The 14,262-nt window shown below is 34.0% G+C and overlaps 1 protein-coding gene across 2 annotated transcripts in view; it reads left to right on the top strand.

Annotated features, from left to right (window-relative positions):
• The first annotated feature begins 2 nt into the window (after nucleotides 1–2).
• LOC144962464 (putative lysosomal cobalamin transporter) overlaps nucleotides 3–14,262 on the top strand; it is a 30,348-nt gene continuing 16,088 nt past the window's right edge. Inside the window, exons 1-8 of one of the 2 annotated variants that reach the window (XM_078895428.1) lie at nucleotides 3–145; nucleotides 623–799; nucleotides 1,463–1,526; nucleotides 5,095–5,189; nucleotides 5,730–5,797; nucleotides 7,509–7,597; nucleotides 8,290–8,363; nucleotides 13,091–13,216. In XM_078895428.1, coding sequence (XP_078751554.1) covers nucleotides 86–145; nucleotides 623–799; nucleotides 1,463–1,526; nucleotides 5,095–5,189; nucleotides 5,730–5,797; nucleotides 7,509–7,597; nucleotides 8,290–8,363; nucleotides 13,091–13,216 — 753 coding nt within the window. In that variant the 5' untranslated portion in view covers nucleotides 3–85. The remainder of the gene's footprint in view (nucleotides 146–622; nucleotides 800–1,462; nucleotides 1,527–5,094; nucleotides 5,190–5,729; nucleotides 5,798–7,508; nucleotides 7,598–8,289; nucleotides 8,364–13,090; nucleotides 13,217–14,262) is intronic. The other variant, XM_078895429.1, reaches the window with a different exon arrangement.

The following is a 14,262-nucleotide window of genomic DNA, read 5'->3' as shown; positions in this document are numbered from 1 at the left end:
GTGGATTGCCTTTGTTGTTGTTTTCGTTCCGAGGACAAACCTATTGTCACGTGATCGTTCTAAAAGAAAACATTAAACATCGAAAATGGCGATTCCTGGAAGCGTTATAGCTGCTGGATGGATACCCTTTATTGTTGTTATTGTGGTAATTGTCTCAATGAGATTGGCCTGGTACCCTAAATATTTTGTTTATGTTTTTGCAGTCCATTTCACATTATATCTTTTTCGGTCTACTCAGTTGATAACGTTTTTATCAAGACTAAGAAGAGTTGCTCAATGATGAATGAATGATTATGATCACAATGCATTTCATTCATCAAATTCAAATTCAAGAATCATTATGCCTCAGCAGATTTTTAAATAATCATTTGAGTCATTTGATAGAATCACCCCTAATAAGAAAAACGGTTTGTAAGTTACTCTAGCTTCAATCTGAAAAACCCCCCCCCCAAAAAAAAAACAGTTTGATAATATTTGGATTTGCCAGTATTTCTCCCCATTGTCACAAAGGTTTAAATTTAACCGGGGCTGTACAGAGCAATTTTGACCCTCAGCCTCAATCCAATTAAAAAAAAAAGATAACAACTTTAATGATATGCTCTTTTATTTTTATTTCTTTCAGCTAAGCATCCTTTTCTCTGGATTTTACATACGTTATTTCATGAGCAAGTATGACAGTGAGCTTTCATCAACTCTGACATGTATCTTTGCCTTGACGATAACACTGCTCACTTCGGCCATTGTACCAGTTGACATATTCCTTGTGTCCTTCATGAAGAATTCGGATGGTAGCTTTAAGGTTACTGCTTTTTTGTGTTGTATGATATATTTAAAAAATATAAAAGTGAAAATAAGTTATCAATCATTATTTCTCCTACTATTGACGTGACAAATTTGAAAAATCTCATTGACATAATAAACTTAGTTTCAAGTGATGGATAATCATGGATAACATTTTTTGGCTTGGGCGTGGGATTCTCACCCACCTATTTGTTTCTTAATTGTCTATGGGGGCATTCCTTTTAGTTTAAGCTACCTATTACCAATTCACTTTGTGCCAGGAGGCACATGAAAATAATTTTAGAAGACATGTTATGTCCAATTTTCTTTTCATTCCATAATTTTTTCAGAACAGTGATGAATAATATTAATATAGAGATCGATAATACTTCAAACTTCCAATTCTTATTGAGCTATATTCGACCATTGTATTTGTATGATTATTCTTATTAAGTAACCGATAATGATTTGTGGAATTATATATATATTGTTCTCTGTTTTAGATTGTATGAAAATTCAAAATAAGTTGACTTGTATCATTCTGTTACTTCTTCAAATAAATGATTTTTAAATGTTTTTAACAAATTTATAATACCTTCTTAATGATTTGCAATTTGCACTCAATTTTGTAAAAAATTCCAAATTGACTGTATTTGTTGAATTAATTTTATTATTTTCCAAGGATTGGGCTAATAGCTCTTCTGTGAGAGACGAGACAGTCGACTCAGTGCTTATTGGATACTATGGTAAGGATGGATATCTGTATTTATTTATCAAAAATTTCAGACTATGAATTTATTAGATAATACTATGACGAAGTTAACACCTGTGTCAAGGATGAATATTATTATTATATTGACCTCAACGGGGACAGCATCAAAATGTTGATAAAGTCCAAGCCGGTATTGGGGAAGCCGCTTTATTGGGATGATTCCTTGGGAACGGAATTTTTTATATATAAAAAGTTCTACCTTTTCCAATTCCCAGCTGCTTAGTGGGGATAAAATTTGACAATGACCATCCCATAAAACAGCTTTTTCATTGCCTTCAATCATCTAAAATGTTGGTTCATTAAATATAAATTAGTCAAATGGGACGGTCAACAGAGAGGTATGAATAATAGAATGTACCCGTACCCCCTGATAGTGTCCATCGCGACAGTTGTGTGGTCGAACGATTCATTATTGTCATCACAGAGATTTGAACATTAGAATTTGCCTGTAATCCCTTGTCAGTGTCATCTACTACTGCCATCGTCACGTTCATGGTCATAGGTCAATGGCCATGATGCATGGCAAACAGTTCAACAATAGACGCTTGTAAACTGCTACACTAAAGCTAAAGTTTTGTTTAGTGGCCACGCAAGAAAAGCCAAGGCAATAAACAATTTTCATGACGATTTCACAGCCGTTTAAATAGGGCCCAAACTTTCACTTTAGTTACTTCTTCCCTCACTGGCTACTGTCGAGTAATGTAAACAACCCACCATCAGCAACAGTGATAAAAGCTGTCAAGACGGGGTGCATTGGCAATAAATTATGCCTGCAGGTAAATCTCATCGCTTTGAATTTCTCTCAGGCAGAGAGTAGTAGAAATCTCATCAAAATACTCAAATTTCTCAGCCCATTGTGGACGCAGCATCTTCTTCATAATTTTCAAACATATATGGATTCAAAGACCAGCTTTTCCTCTACAAGACGCAATTATTTTTATTTACATCATTAAATGATAAGCTTGTGTTTTGCTCTTTTGAATAATCAGAGTTTTTTATGAAATAAATATTAAAATTATAAGTTTAAGAAATATTTAAAAATTCAAAATATCAAACCAACACTTTTTACCATCAAGTGTGAGGGATCAGAGAAAAGTAGATAAAATTATCTTTCATATGATATATACTTTATTATGTAGATTCAGGGATTTAAGAATAGAGGGTGTGGAAAGGAATCTCAATAATTATTTTTGTTACCAACAAAGAGGAGAATATTTCATTATATTTTAGAAACCCAATAATAAAACTAGATAGTGATGATAAGAGACATTTATTTAGTTTGATTTAATTGAATTTAAGCGGAAATTTTAGATATTTCTTAAATTTACTTATTTAAGTTCTGTTCAGGTTATGGAGAGACACACTGAAGACGGTCATCACACCAGTACAAATGAAATATGTCGAATTTGTTGTGAAAGAGTACAGAGCCGTGCTGAGAGGATTAAAACACTCTAGACTTTATCTACAATTGACTATAAATATAAACGTGAAATTCTGATATATTTAAATATTTCAATTTGCGAGAAATGTATCTCACTGATACATAATTTAAAGAAATGCGATGCAGGTATTGATACCTTTGGTTCTGTGAGAAAACTCTGAACAAGAAACAATACTTAATGAGGTGAATATGATCCTTATCTTTCACCAGTGATGTGCTATATGCAGTCTATATGGCACACAAATTAAAAGAGGTGCAAGTCAAGTACATAAAAAAAGTAATGGGCATGGATATCTCAAAAATAAGGTTATGAAAATTATAAGAACTCTTTAAGATTTTCTTAGTGGTTTTGATGGTCTTTAAATGAATGTCCTTATATAACAATTTTTAATGGAATTCTTATAATTCGTTGATTCTGGGATAAATATAAGTGAATCACATTTGACTATGTTACTGGTTTATTAAAAAATTTCTATTAATACAATGCTGTGATTGGATTTCAATTTTACCTTACTCAAAATACTTTTACGTACAGGTGACCTGATATCTCAAAAACGCCTTAATCTACTGGTATAAAATTTATATGTCTACATTCTACAGATATTCAACATCATTTCCATTACTTTTGTTTTAAAATCTTAACTGTTGAACATGTTAAAATGTTCTCTTAAAAATTTTAATTCACTTAAATTTATGTATCAATTTCATGGGTTATCCCTCTTGCTTTTTAACACCATCATAATTATGATTAAATAATCAATAAAGACTCTGTTAATAAACTGTTCGGTAGTATAAAAATATTTTTGCTACACTTAATAACGGCAATACTACATTAGTTTGAAATTCAGAAAAAATCGATCAAAACGGCGAAAAAATTGTCTCCCTCTCTCAGTGTAAAGCTATGACTCATCATCACTAGACTGGCTAGATTTACCTGGCGAACTAAACTGAAAGCGATAAACGCCTGTGATTTGTTTTTAACTCAGATGACAGAGGATGAGTTGATTTCACAAGTGGCAATGAACTCAAATAAGGAAGCACCCTCAGGATGTTGCTGTATAAAGCAATGTAGAGTCTTGGTAGCTTCTATGGTGGCATGACTTGAAATTAGTTATGATGTTGTGTCCTCCGTTTTTGATTCCGATTGGCAACATTCACTGCTGACATCAAAGTTCTGCGGTGCATTCCTTAGGTGGGACAAGGCGAGACAGACAGACAGCTTAGGTTCTGCTGTGAGTTGCAAAAGTGTTTCCTAGTATAGTTTCCATTTAAGTACTATGTCTGTAGAATTTTAGTGAATACTTGTAAAACTCACCACTCCACCTTTTAGCTTTTCATTTTGCTTTGCTCCACCTAAGGAACGTGCCTCTTATAAATAATGATTTGTCAAGTGGCAGGATAGTATTGAATCACTCAAAAAGGTTTCCTAGCTCATGACATCATGGCTTACATTGCTCGGGAGGAGAGGTTGTTTCTTCGGTCTTGTGGAAGCCAGTACACGGAAAGTAGTTTGGTTATATTGGTCTCCTTCAGAGTTTGTCATTTGACAATAATCTCGTAATTTCTTTGGCTGTTATTTTACCTCACTTCAGTATATCTGTATTTTCATTGGCTGTTGTATTTTGTATCAGAGCAGGATATCTTTAGCCAAATATAAAAGATTTGTTGTTGTTGTTTAACCGAATATTGCCGATTTCGACATATCATTACATCAGTATAACAGTCTTTTGATGAAATTAATGTAGATTTACGAGATCAATATTTACAAATGTTATTTAGTTTTTTAAAAAAAGAATGGTACTTTGATTTCGTGTTGTTATAAGCATTGTCATTTCCACTCTGCACTGTATAAAAATCAATCATTGTCTACTTTACTCTGTCATATAATGCAGAGAAAAAAATAAAAAATAAAATTTGACATGCTACATGCTTGGATCAGATATCTAGTGGAGCTTTCAGAGATTATTTATAATAAGACTAGACAAAAATCTTTTTGTCTGATATGAAGAACCAAACAAAGAGGAGTAGATGATGGAGAAGAAGAAAGAGATTAATGATGATAAAAAAAATCTTGTGTATTATCAATTAATTTTTGTTTCAGTCCTCTATGGCATTGTGTCCTTTTGTTTGTTCCTATTGTTGCCATTTATGTACTTCTTCTATGAGGAAAAGGATGAGAACTCAACATGTAAATCGGTATGTGGTTTCTTATATATCGTTATCTTATAGAAATATTTTTGTGTAGGATATCATTAGATAGTGATATGTGAAAATGCACATATGAAAAACTCTTGAAGATTATACTGATAAGTGAATCTCACATGGTGTCCCCTATGCTTTTTAAAAATCTTAAACCATGGAGCTGATATTTTAGACATATAAACTTTTGTCATTCTGTTTCAACTTTTTTTTCTTTTAGATTCAAGGGGCCAAACGATTGTTTGCATTTCCTTAAATTTTTGTTTTAAAAGTTAATTTCAATTTTTAAAAAACAATTTATGATATATTTCAATTTTTTTCAAAGAACAATCATATTCAGCAATGAAATGGAAAAATAATTCTGTGGATTTGTTTGGGAAATTTAGTTAAAGTTTTTTAGACACATTCCTTGATTTGTCAATTTATTGTTTTCCCTAACAAAGTCATAATATTGGATTTCCATTATTTATTTGAAATTTGCATTTGCATTCAAGATAATTTATCCCACCTAAAACACAGTGTCTTGATCTTTTACAGAGGTGCTGCTCCGCTCTCAAATTTTCAATAGTGACTGTTTTGATTGCTGCAACGCTGCTCTTGGTTGGGTAAGGATTCTACATTGTGTTGTTGTTGTGCTATTTTTATTTTTCCTTTCTCTATTCTTTATATTGTATAGATTAAATTATTTGAGCGAAGTATTATGTTGAATTCCCATAAGGGAAAGGGGAATATTTGCCCTCCTGGACTAGTGGATTCTTCACCGGTCCACAGCCCTCCTATCTCTCTTCCATACTCCTAAATCATTTATCCTTTTCATGTAGTTCATGTCTTTTTTTTTTTTTTCAAATGAGACCATAATTTGTTTCATTTGGACAATGTGGGGAGTTTTTCTGGAGCGAGAATTAGTAAGTGGATTTATTTTCTGTGAGGGATATTTTTTTTCCATGTAAATCATTTTTCCATCATTTATTCTGCCATTTTTTTGGTTCTTTGAGATTTTTTTTTTTATATATTTCACCTCAGTATATCCTTTTTAGTAGAGTTATTGTGACAATGGCAGAGTGTAACTTTTAGATGGTTTCAGACTAATTACAGGGATATATGGGATCTACTTCCTTTATCTTATTTATTAATTTTTTTTTTTTGTTAGAATTATTTCATATTTTTTACTATTTTATTGTCTTCTTACACCAAAATGACTTCATAGTGCCGCAAGTGTCGTAAACACAACAGCTAGTTCTGTATTATACTTATTATTATATTATATTATATTATATTATTTAGGTTTCCTTTGATCAACTCGCAACAGCAACATGCCTTCAGGATTATGTATCCCATCTATTCACATTCAATTGACCTTGACCTACAGTCATTCACTCAAAAGATAGAGGGAAATAACTTCTCCTGGTACTACAGGAACATCCTTATTTCAAACAGATAAAATCGCCAATCAAAGCATTCGGAAATATATGTATCTTCATCAGGCAAATTCTGGTCTTTCTTTGTCATTTCTAATAAATACAAGACTTTGTACCTATCATAATATGGAAGGAAGACAGCATTTCAAGATCTTATCTGTCACTATTTTTTTGTTGAGTATTATTTAAATCAAAATTTAATATCTCGTTTTAATACCAATTGGAGTAACTTTGAATTGGCCTGCTCTCTGGAAATGCAAACACATATACACAAAATATAAACTTATTAAGCGCGTGCACACACACACACACACACACACACACTTACACACACACACACATACACACACACAACAATAGACGAACATGAAACATACATGCTCAAGGTCTTTATTGAAACAGACCACAGAAAGTATGGAATTCCCGGTATTTCCTGATATAAAATCATAATATTTGAAATGACTGAATAAAATGGGGTTGGCATAAACAGCTGTAGCAGTTCCCTTTGTGAAACTTAATCAAATACGTGTATTGGTTTATTATCAAATAAAATGTCATTCTTACATTTTGTGAAAAATTATATTTATGAATTTTTATTCAATCAATTCATATTTCTTAAAGTTTTCAGATTGTCCTAAGTTTCTGCTACGGACAGACATTGTTAATTTCTTTTCAGATGGATGAAAATTCGTGTATGCCATAACAATTTTGTTGCAAACATACTTCTGGTAACACTTTTTGTAAACCACGAATATTTGTGTAATGGCAATGTTTATAACGACAAAAATTTAAAGTGTGATGTCTAAATCTGAAGGATTTGAAAAGAAAAAGTTTTTTTAGTTGTTGCTGAATACTATTGAATAATAGAATTTAATGGAGAAGTGTTCTTTGTTAACAGGGCATTTGTACCCGCCAAATTACAACACAGTAAGAATGGGACTGAGTGGAACAAAGTCGAGGACTTGTTCAAAAACATGGCAAGCACTGGTGTGTATTTTCCGATTTTTTTTGTAATTTTACACTTTAAAAATAGTATTTAGGTAAAATACCTGGATGCATAAAGCTGTGGACTTTTAAAGTTTGAAGCAAAAGTAAATACATTATTTTTTAAAAAAAGAACAAAATACAAATCAAGGAATGTCCTTCAGTCAATAACAAACACAATAAAATGGTTATACCATTTGTAAAATCTAGAAGCACGGGAAAAGATCTCAGGTTCTGCTTAGCCATTTTAGAATAATGAAACAATTATTTTTTCAGCTTTATAGTTATTATTTATTGTCATTATATCTGCTTTTTTAAAGCAGACTTTATGGTGATTCACAGAGATTTTTTTTTGTAAACTAATTATCTCGATCACAGAGACAATATCTATTCTGTTCCTTTAATTCATGTATGAAAATTGCTATGAAATGGGTTTATCAACAGCAATTCCACGTTCTAATGTGTTCATTAGATGTTTCATGTCATTAAATTTATTTAAAGAAAGAAAGCATTAAAAAATTTTAAAACAGTCAACTTCCTGTAGCTAGAGAATCGTGCTCCATACAAGGGCATTGTTTTGAAAAAGATGACAGGATTTTTAAAATTTTAAAATCCTATCAGCTTTTTAAAAAAATGTACATTTTTAAACATGCTGTTTAGGAAAAAAATAAAGTAGAAAATGTTTACTATTTCAGGTATTGAGGATGCTTTGTCTTTTGTTATCAGCATCTTCAGTGTCTTTGGAATGATAGGCATTGTCACTTACACGGTAAGGAATTCGTTGAGTAGTCCTCCATAATCATATAGCCCACGGAATTAGTAACAATTGCTTGCTACCCTTTTGATCCGATACTAGTCTTTCACAAAATAAAATAAAAGTACTGATCTAACAGACCCAGCCAATTACTATTGTGCAGAGAAGTCATAAAATAAACCTGTCTGTTCGGTCATAAGACAAGTGCTTAACCTGTGGAGCGAACCAGTACACCTCTGGAATTATGATTATGAAATTTGTGTTCACACATCTACAACAATATGTAAGTACCAGCCTATCTGCTGTTTCAAAATTTAGCCCTTATTGTGGTTTCTTTTAAATGGTTTTCCCTTTCTGTGGAGATAATAATGATTATAATAAATCATAACAATAACAATAATGACAATGATAATTTAAATAATGATAATGCTTATTATTTATTTATCTATTTGTCTATTCATTTATTTGTTTATTGATTCATTTATTTGGTTATGGATTTTTGTATTTATTTATTTGTTTATTTTTAACTTATTTATTTTTAATCATTTGGATTTTTTCACCTGTTTATAACTGCAGACTGGATATCATTTTGTAAAGTTAATATATTTGTATATATTGAATATGAAGCCATTCACATAGAATGATAAGCATGCACTTAGAAAACATAGATAACAATATAAATAAATAGATTTTTAAAAAGAAACAAACAAAAAAAAAAGTTATTCCCTCCACCCATCACATCTCTTATTGTTTTAAAGTGTGACTAGTGACTCACGGAAGACGACTCACCAAATGACATTCAAATCTTGATTCTCCCATTGATTATAAATGCAGACCTAACTGTTATCAGAACGAACTGTAACAAGGAAGCGGTTTGGGTTTCATTGAGACCTTAATCCAGTGATGCCAAAACTCCAGTTTTACTGGAAAAAAATCCGGTCTGGGGCAAAAAATTCCGGGTTACTGGCAATTTCTGTCAAATTCTGGTGAGGTCATATTGCTCCAAGGGTACCCCCCCCCCTCCCCCCAAAAACCTCTACCACCACATCATGATCACGGCCACTACTACAACAGCCACCACCATATCATCATCACTACCACTACTACGTATTACAACAACCACAACCACATCATCACTACCACAACCACAACCACATCATCACTACCACAACCACAACAACAACCACCACTACCACCACCATATCATCACTACCACCACTACTACTAATCATCACTACCACTACTACTACAACAACCACCACCACATCATCACCATTACCATTGCTACTACAACGACCACAACCATATCAATACGACCACAACTACAACAACAACCACCACCACCACCACCACATCATCATTGCTACTACTACTACTACTACAACCACCATCATCATCACTCATCATCATCATACGGGTTCCATTTCTTTCCAGAGGTCGGATGTCATGGCCTTCCATCCTTCACGGTCCATTGCAGCCTCGTTACAGTCTGCCATGCGCCGTCCTGTAGCTTCCTTGATGCCATCTGTCCAGGATTTCCTTTGTCTTCCTCTGCCTCTCTTTCCTTCAATTCTTCCCTCCATTATCCTTTTTTCGAGACTATCATGTCTTCGCATATGTCCAAAATATGACAGCTTTTTGTGCTTCACAGTCAAAAGAAGTTCTTTTTGTTTTTGGCCCATTAGGTCGAGGACTTCGATGTTTGTTTTTCTTGCTGTCCAAGGTATTTTCAGCATTCTCCTGTACGTCCACATCTCAAAAGCTTCAATATGTTGTTCTGTCTGTGCGGTTAGTGTCCACGTTTCACAACCATAAAAGAAAATGGACTACACATAGCATTTGGTGCATCTCATTCGTGTTCTGATGGAGATATTTGTGTTGGTGAGGATTGGCTTTTGTTTCATGAACGCATTTTGGCCAGCATTATTCATCTCCTGATCTCTTTGTCAGACTTTGCATCGGATGTTACCAACTGCCTCAAGTACGTGAACTCCTTTACTTGTTCCACTGGACACTCTTCTATTTCTATATCTATGTCTATGGGCTCTTTCTTTTTTGTTATCACGATTGTTTTTGTCTTCTTCGCATTCATGAACAGCCCCTTTTCTTTACTCTCTTCGTTCCCTTTTGAAAGTAGCTTCTGTAGGTCTTCCTTACTTTCCGCCAACAGGACAGTATCGTCAGCGTAACGTAAATTGTTGATGTTGTGGCCACAAACCTTCAACCCTTGTGCTGTTTCTACTTGCCGAAAAATAGACTCTGTGTATAAATTAAACAAGCAAGGAGACATAACACATCCCTGGCACACTCCTTTCTTGATTTCAATTGCATCTGTTGTATCTGCCTGCACTTTTATCTGAGCCTTTTGCTGCCAGTACAGATTAGCGATTAGAGCCACATCATTCTCTTCCACACCTATTGTCACAAGGTCCTGGATAAGATTCTGATGACTAACAGAATCAAATGCCTTTGAGTAGTCGATAAAACAGGCATATATGTCTTTTTGGACCTCTAAGTATTTTTCTGACAGGATTTTTAAGTCGAAAATTGCCTCCCTGGTGCCATTGTTCTTTTTTAATCCAGTTTGCTGTTCTGAAATCTCACGATCTACTTTTGACGAGATTCTTTTCAGGATTATTGTCAGGAGGAGTTTCAGTAGATGACACATAAGACATTGTTCTGTAGTCCGAACACTCAATTGCACCCGCTTTCTTGGGTAGCAGTATGAAGATAGAAGTGCGAAGGTCTTCTGGGATGTGCGTTGACTCGTATATTTCATTCATAAGGTCCGTTATCACATCAACACCAAATTGACCCAGTGCGTGCAGCATTTCTGTTGACACCCAATCTATTCCATTGGCCTTCCCTGTTTTCATGCAGTATAGGGCTTTCTCTACTTCTGATCTTAGGATTGTGGGTCCCCGTAGAAAGGACTGTATATGGTTGTCACCTCTGTCCGCATTGAATAGCTCCTCCACGCATTCTTTCCATCTATTGGCGATTTCTTCCACCTCAAAGAGGAGTCTACCTGATTTATCTTTGATGCAACCGCCAGATTGAGAGTTTTTATATGTGAATTTCTTGATTTCAGCAAACATTGGTCCAGGGTTTCTCTCATGTGATAGCTTCTCAATACGGTGGCACTTTTCATCAAGCCAGTCTTCTTTAGCCTGGATACACTTTTTCTTTACTGATTTGTCCAGTTCATTGTACCTAGGGGTGCCCTTTGAATGTTTCCGTTCTCTCATAAGATTCAAAATCTCATTCGTCATCCATTCTTTCTTTGCCTCTTTAGATTTTTTGTTTAGCATTTTCTTGTTTGTAGTTGTTATTGCACTTTTAAGAGAGGACCATTTTTATCAATTCTACTCTTATACGTTTCTTCTGTTTCTTTATTTGTGTCTTCTTGTTCTTCCATAAGACAATAATACGTATTTTCTACTTCTACAGCATATTTCGCTCTTAGCTCCTCGTTTCTAAGTTCAGCTAGGTCGTACTTTATGTGTTCGTCCATTTTCTGTTTGGGAATTTTTAATTTAACTTTTATTTTCACCATGATGGGAACATGGTCCGATCCAATGTCAGCACCCGGGAAAGTTTTACATTGGGTCACACAGTTTTTGAATCTTGTTTTGATGAGAAAATAATCTATTTGGTTTCTGCATATATCTCCTGGGCTCTTCCAAGTGTATAGGCACCTCTTTGGTTGTTTGAATATGGTGTTTATTATGGTCATGTCGTGGGACTCGCAAAATTGTACCAGACGTTCACCCCTCTCGTTGGACTCTCCCAGACCACAACTTCCCATGCACGGTGAGATTGCTGCGTTTCCAACTTTTGCATTGAAATCCCCCATTACGACAACAATGTCACTTGATTTTATGCATTTGAGGGCCTTGTTTACCTTTTCATAATGTGCCTCGACCTCCTCATCTGGGTGATCACTCGTTGGTGCATAAATTTGTAGGAGCACTAAATCAAAAGGTTTAGCTTGGATTTTGCACATTAGGATGCGGTCGTTCACGGGCCAATACCCAGTTACTGATTTAGCAATTTTGTTTTTCATCAGGATGCCAACGCCTCTGTTGTGCTGAGTATTTCCGGAGTAAATAAAAGTGTGGCTGTCTCTTTTTATTATTCCATTGTCTTTCCATCTTGTCTCTGAGACACCAAGGATATCCATATTCATCGCCTCTGCCTCCATAATTAGATTATGGAGCTTTCCTGCTTGAGCAAGTGTTCTCACATTCCACGTGCCAATTTTTAAAGGAACATTTCTTGTCTTCAAGGTAGGTAGATCAGTCTCTGGCTTTCCCGAGGGCTTTCCACCAGAAACGTCATAAGGTGCCATCTTTTGGACATTACTTTGTTCCTCTTCCCTGTACATATTTACAGCTTGATACTTAGTTGCAGGGGGCCCAACGTCACAAGCATCTCTATCACTATATCTCTGACTAGCCATGACTAACTATGAATGATACGTGGTAAGGTTTCCCCCTTTTCCACGGTGGTAGCCACTATCTAATTTTGTCTCAGGCGCGCCTCTTTGTCTACCACAGACTTGCTGTCTACGCCTACATCATCACTACCACGGCCTTAATCATATAACAGTAAGTTCTGTTTTGGCGACAACCCTAAAATGCCATGTTAGAATAGAGTGAAATGGGACTCCACCCATTATGGATTACATTGCTAGATAATCCAGTTTGATACGGGCAATCATTATTTTTCATAATACCTAGGCATATGGAATGTCAGCCATGCCGATGGATCTTGTGAAAGGTCAGAAAAGTGCAAAATCAGAGAGAATGAAAACCCAAGCTGAAAGACAAGAAAGAGAGCAAAAGAGGGAAGAAATACGACGAAAGGTAATTTTAACCAAGAAGAAAAGTAATTGAAAGTCTTGTTTTTAAAAAAAAATGTAGATACACTTCTACAGATGTGTGAAGGTTACAATGACATACCTGCCGAATATTACGAAAATACGAAATTTTATGGAAAATTACGAATTTTAATTCTTAGTTATACTCAAATAATAATAATAATAATAATAATAATAATAATAATAATAATAATAATAATAATAATAATAATAATAATAATAATAATAATAATAATAATAATAATAATAATAATAATAATAATAATAATAATGATGATTATGATAACAATAACAAAGCAGTTCTATAGCGCATAAGCATGTTAAAGTAATCATCAATATCAAATTATGGTTGTTCTTATACGATTTCAGAAACTACTAATTTCCTTGTCAAATTACTAAAAATTGAATAAAAATGACTAAATTTGAAGTTTTCAATTTGGCAGGTCTGCAATGAGTGTCTGATTCATGTCATTTTGTTTCCTGCAAGCTCCAACAATATCTTATCTGACACAATTCAACCCCTGCTTTTGTGGACAATTGCTTACAAAATATAACACTCTACTTACTTGTTCTTACTCTACTCTTGTTTGTTATGAATTAATATAAATAGATATAGTGAGAGCTCTAAAACTGTCCTTGGAATCAGCAACAACAACAATGCCTGCCTTCAAAGGCCAAAATGTTTTAAACATTTTTAATGATCATTCTGTCACTAGCAGACCATTGTGTCAGTGCATGACATAATCAGTCGGAAGGTGAAAATTTTGGATTTCCATTTCTTTTGCATTTTCTGAAATAATATGCTGCCCAGAGCATTTTAATCTTATTTTGAAGTAAATCGGGTGATTATTCATGAAGTTATGGTCAGATGGGTTATGGGAAACGGTATCCAACAACTTTTATCAAATTTCATATTTTTCAACTTGACTAGCAGTAAAAAATATTTAAAAGTGGAATTAAGCTTTAATATTTCCCGAAGATGTACAAAAAGGGTTGATTTAATCCTTTATGACAAGAACTCATTTATCATAA

Source organism: Berghia stephanieae, chromosome 1 (genome assembly GCF_034508935.2).
Source record: "Berghia stephanieae isolate SIO BIC M18660-M18661 chromosome 1, UCSD_Bste_1.3, whole genome shotgun sequence".
Taxonomy (NCBI): domain Eukaryota; kingdom Metazoa; phylum Mollusca; class Gastropoda; order Nudibranchia; family Aeolidiidae; genus Berghia; species Berghia stephanieae.
The sequence above is the reverse complement of the archived record's forward strand: the minus strand, read 5'-3'. Positions and strand labels throughout refer to the sequence as shown.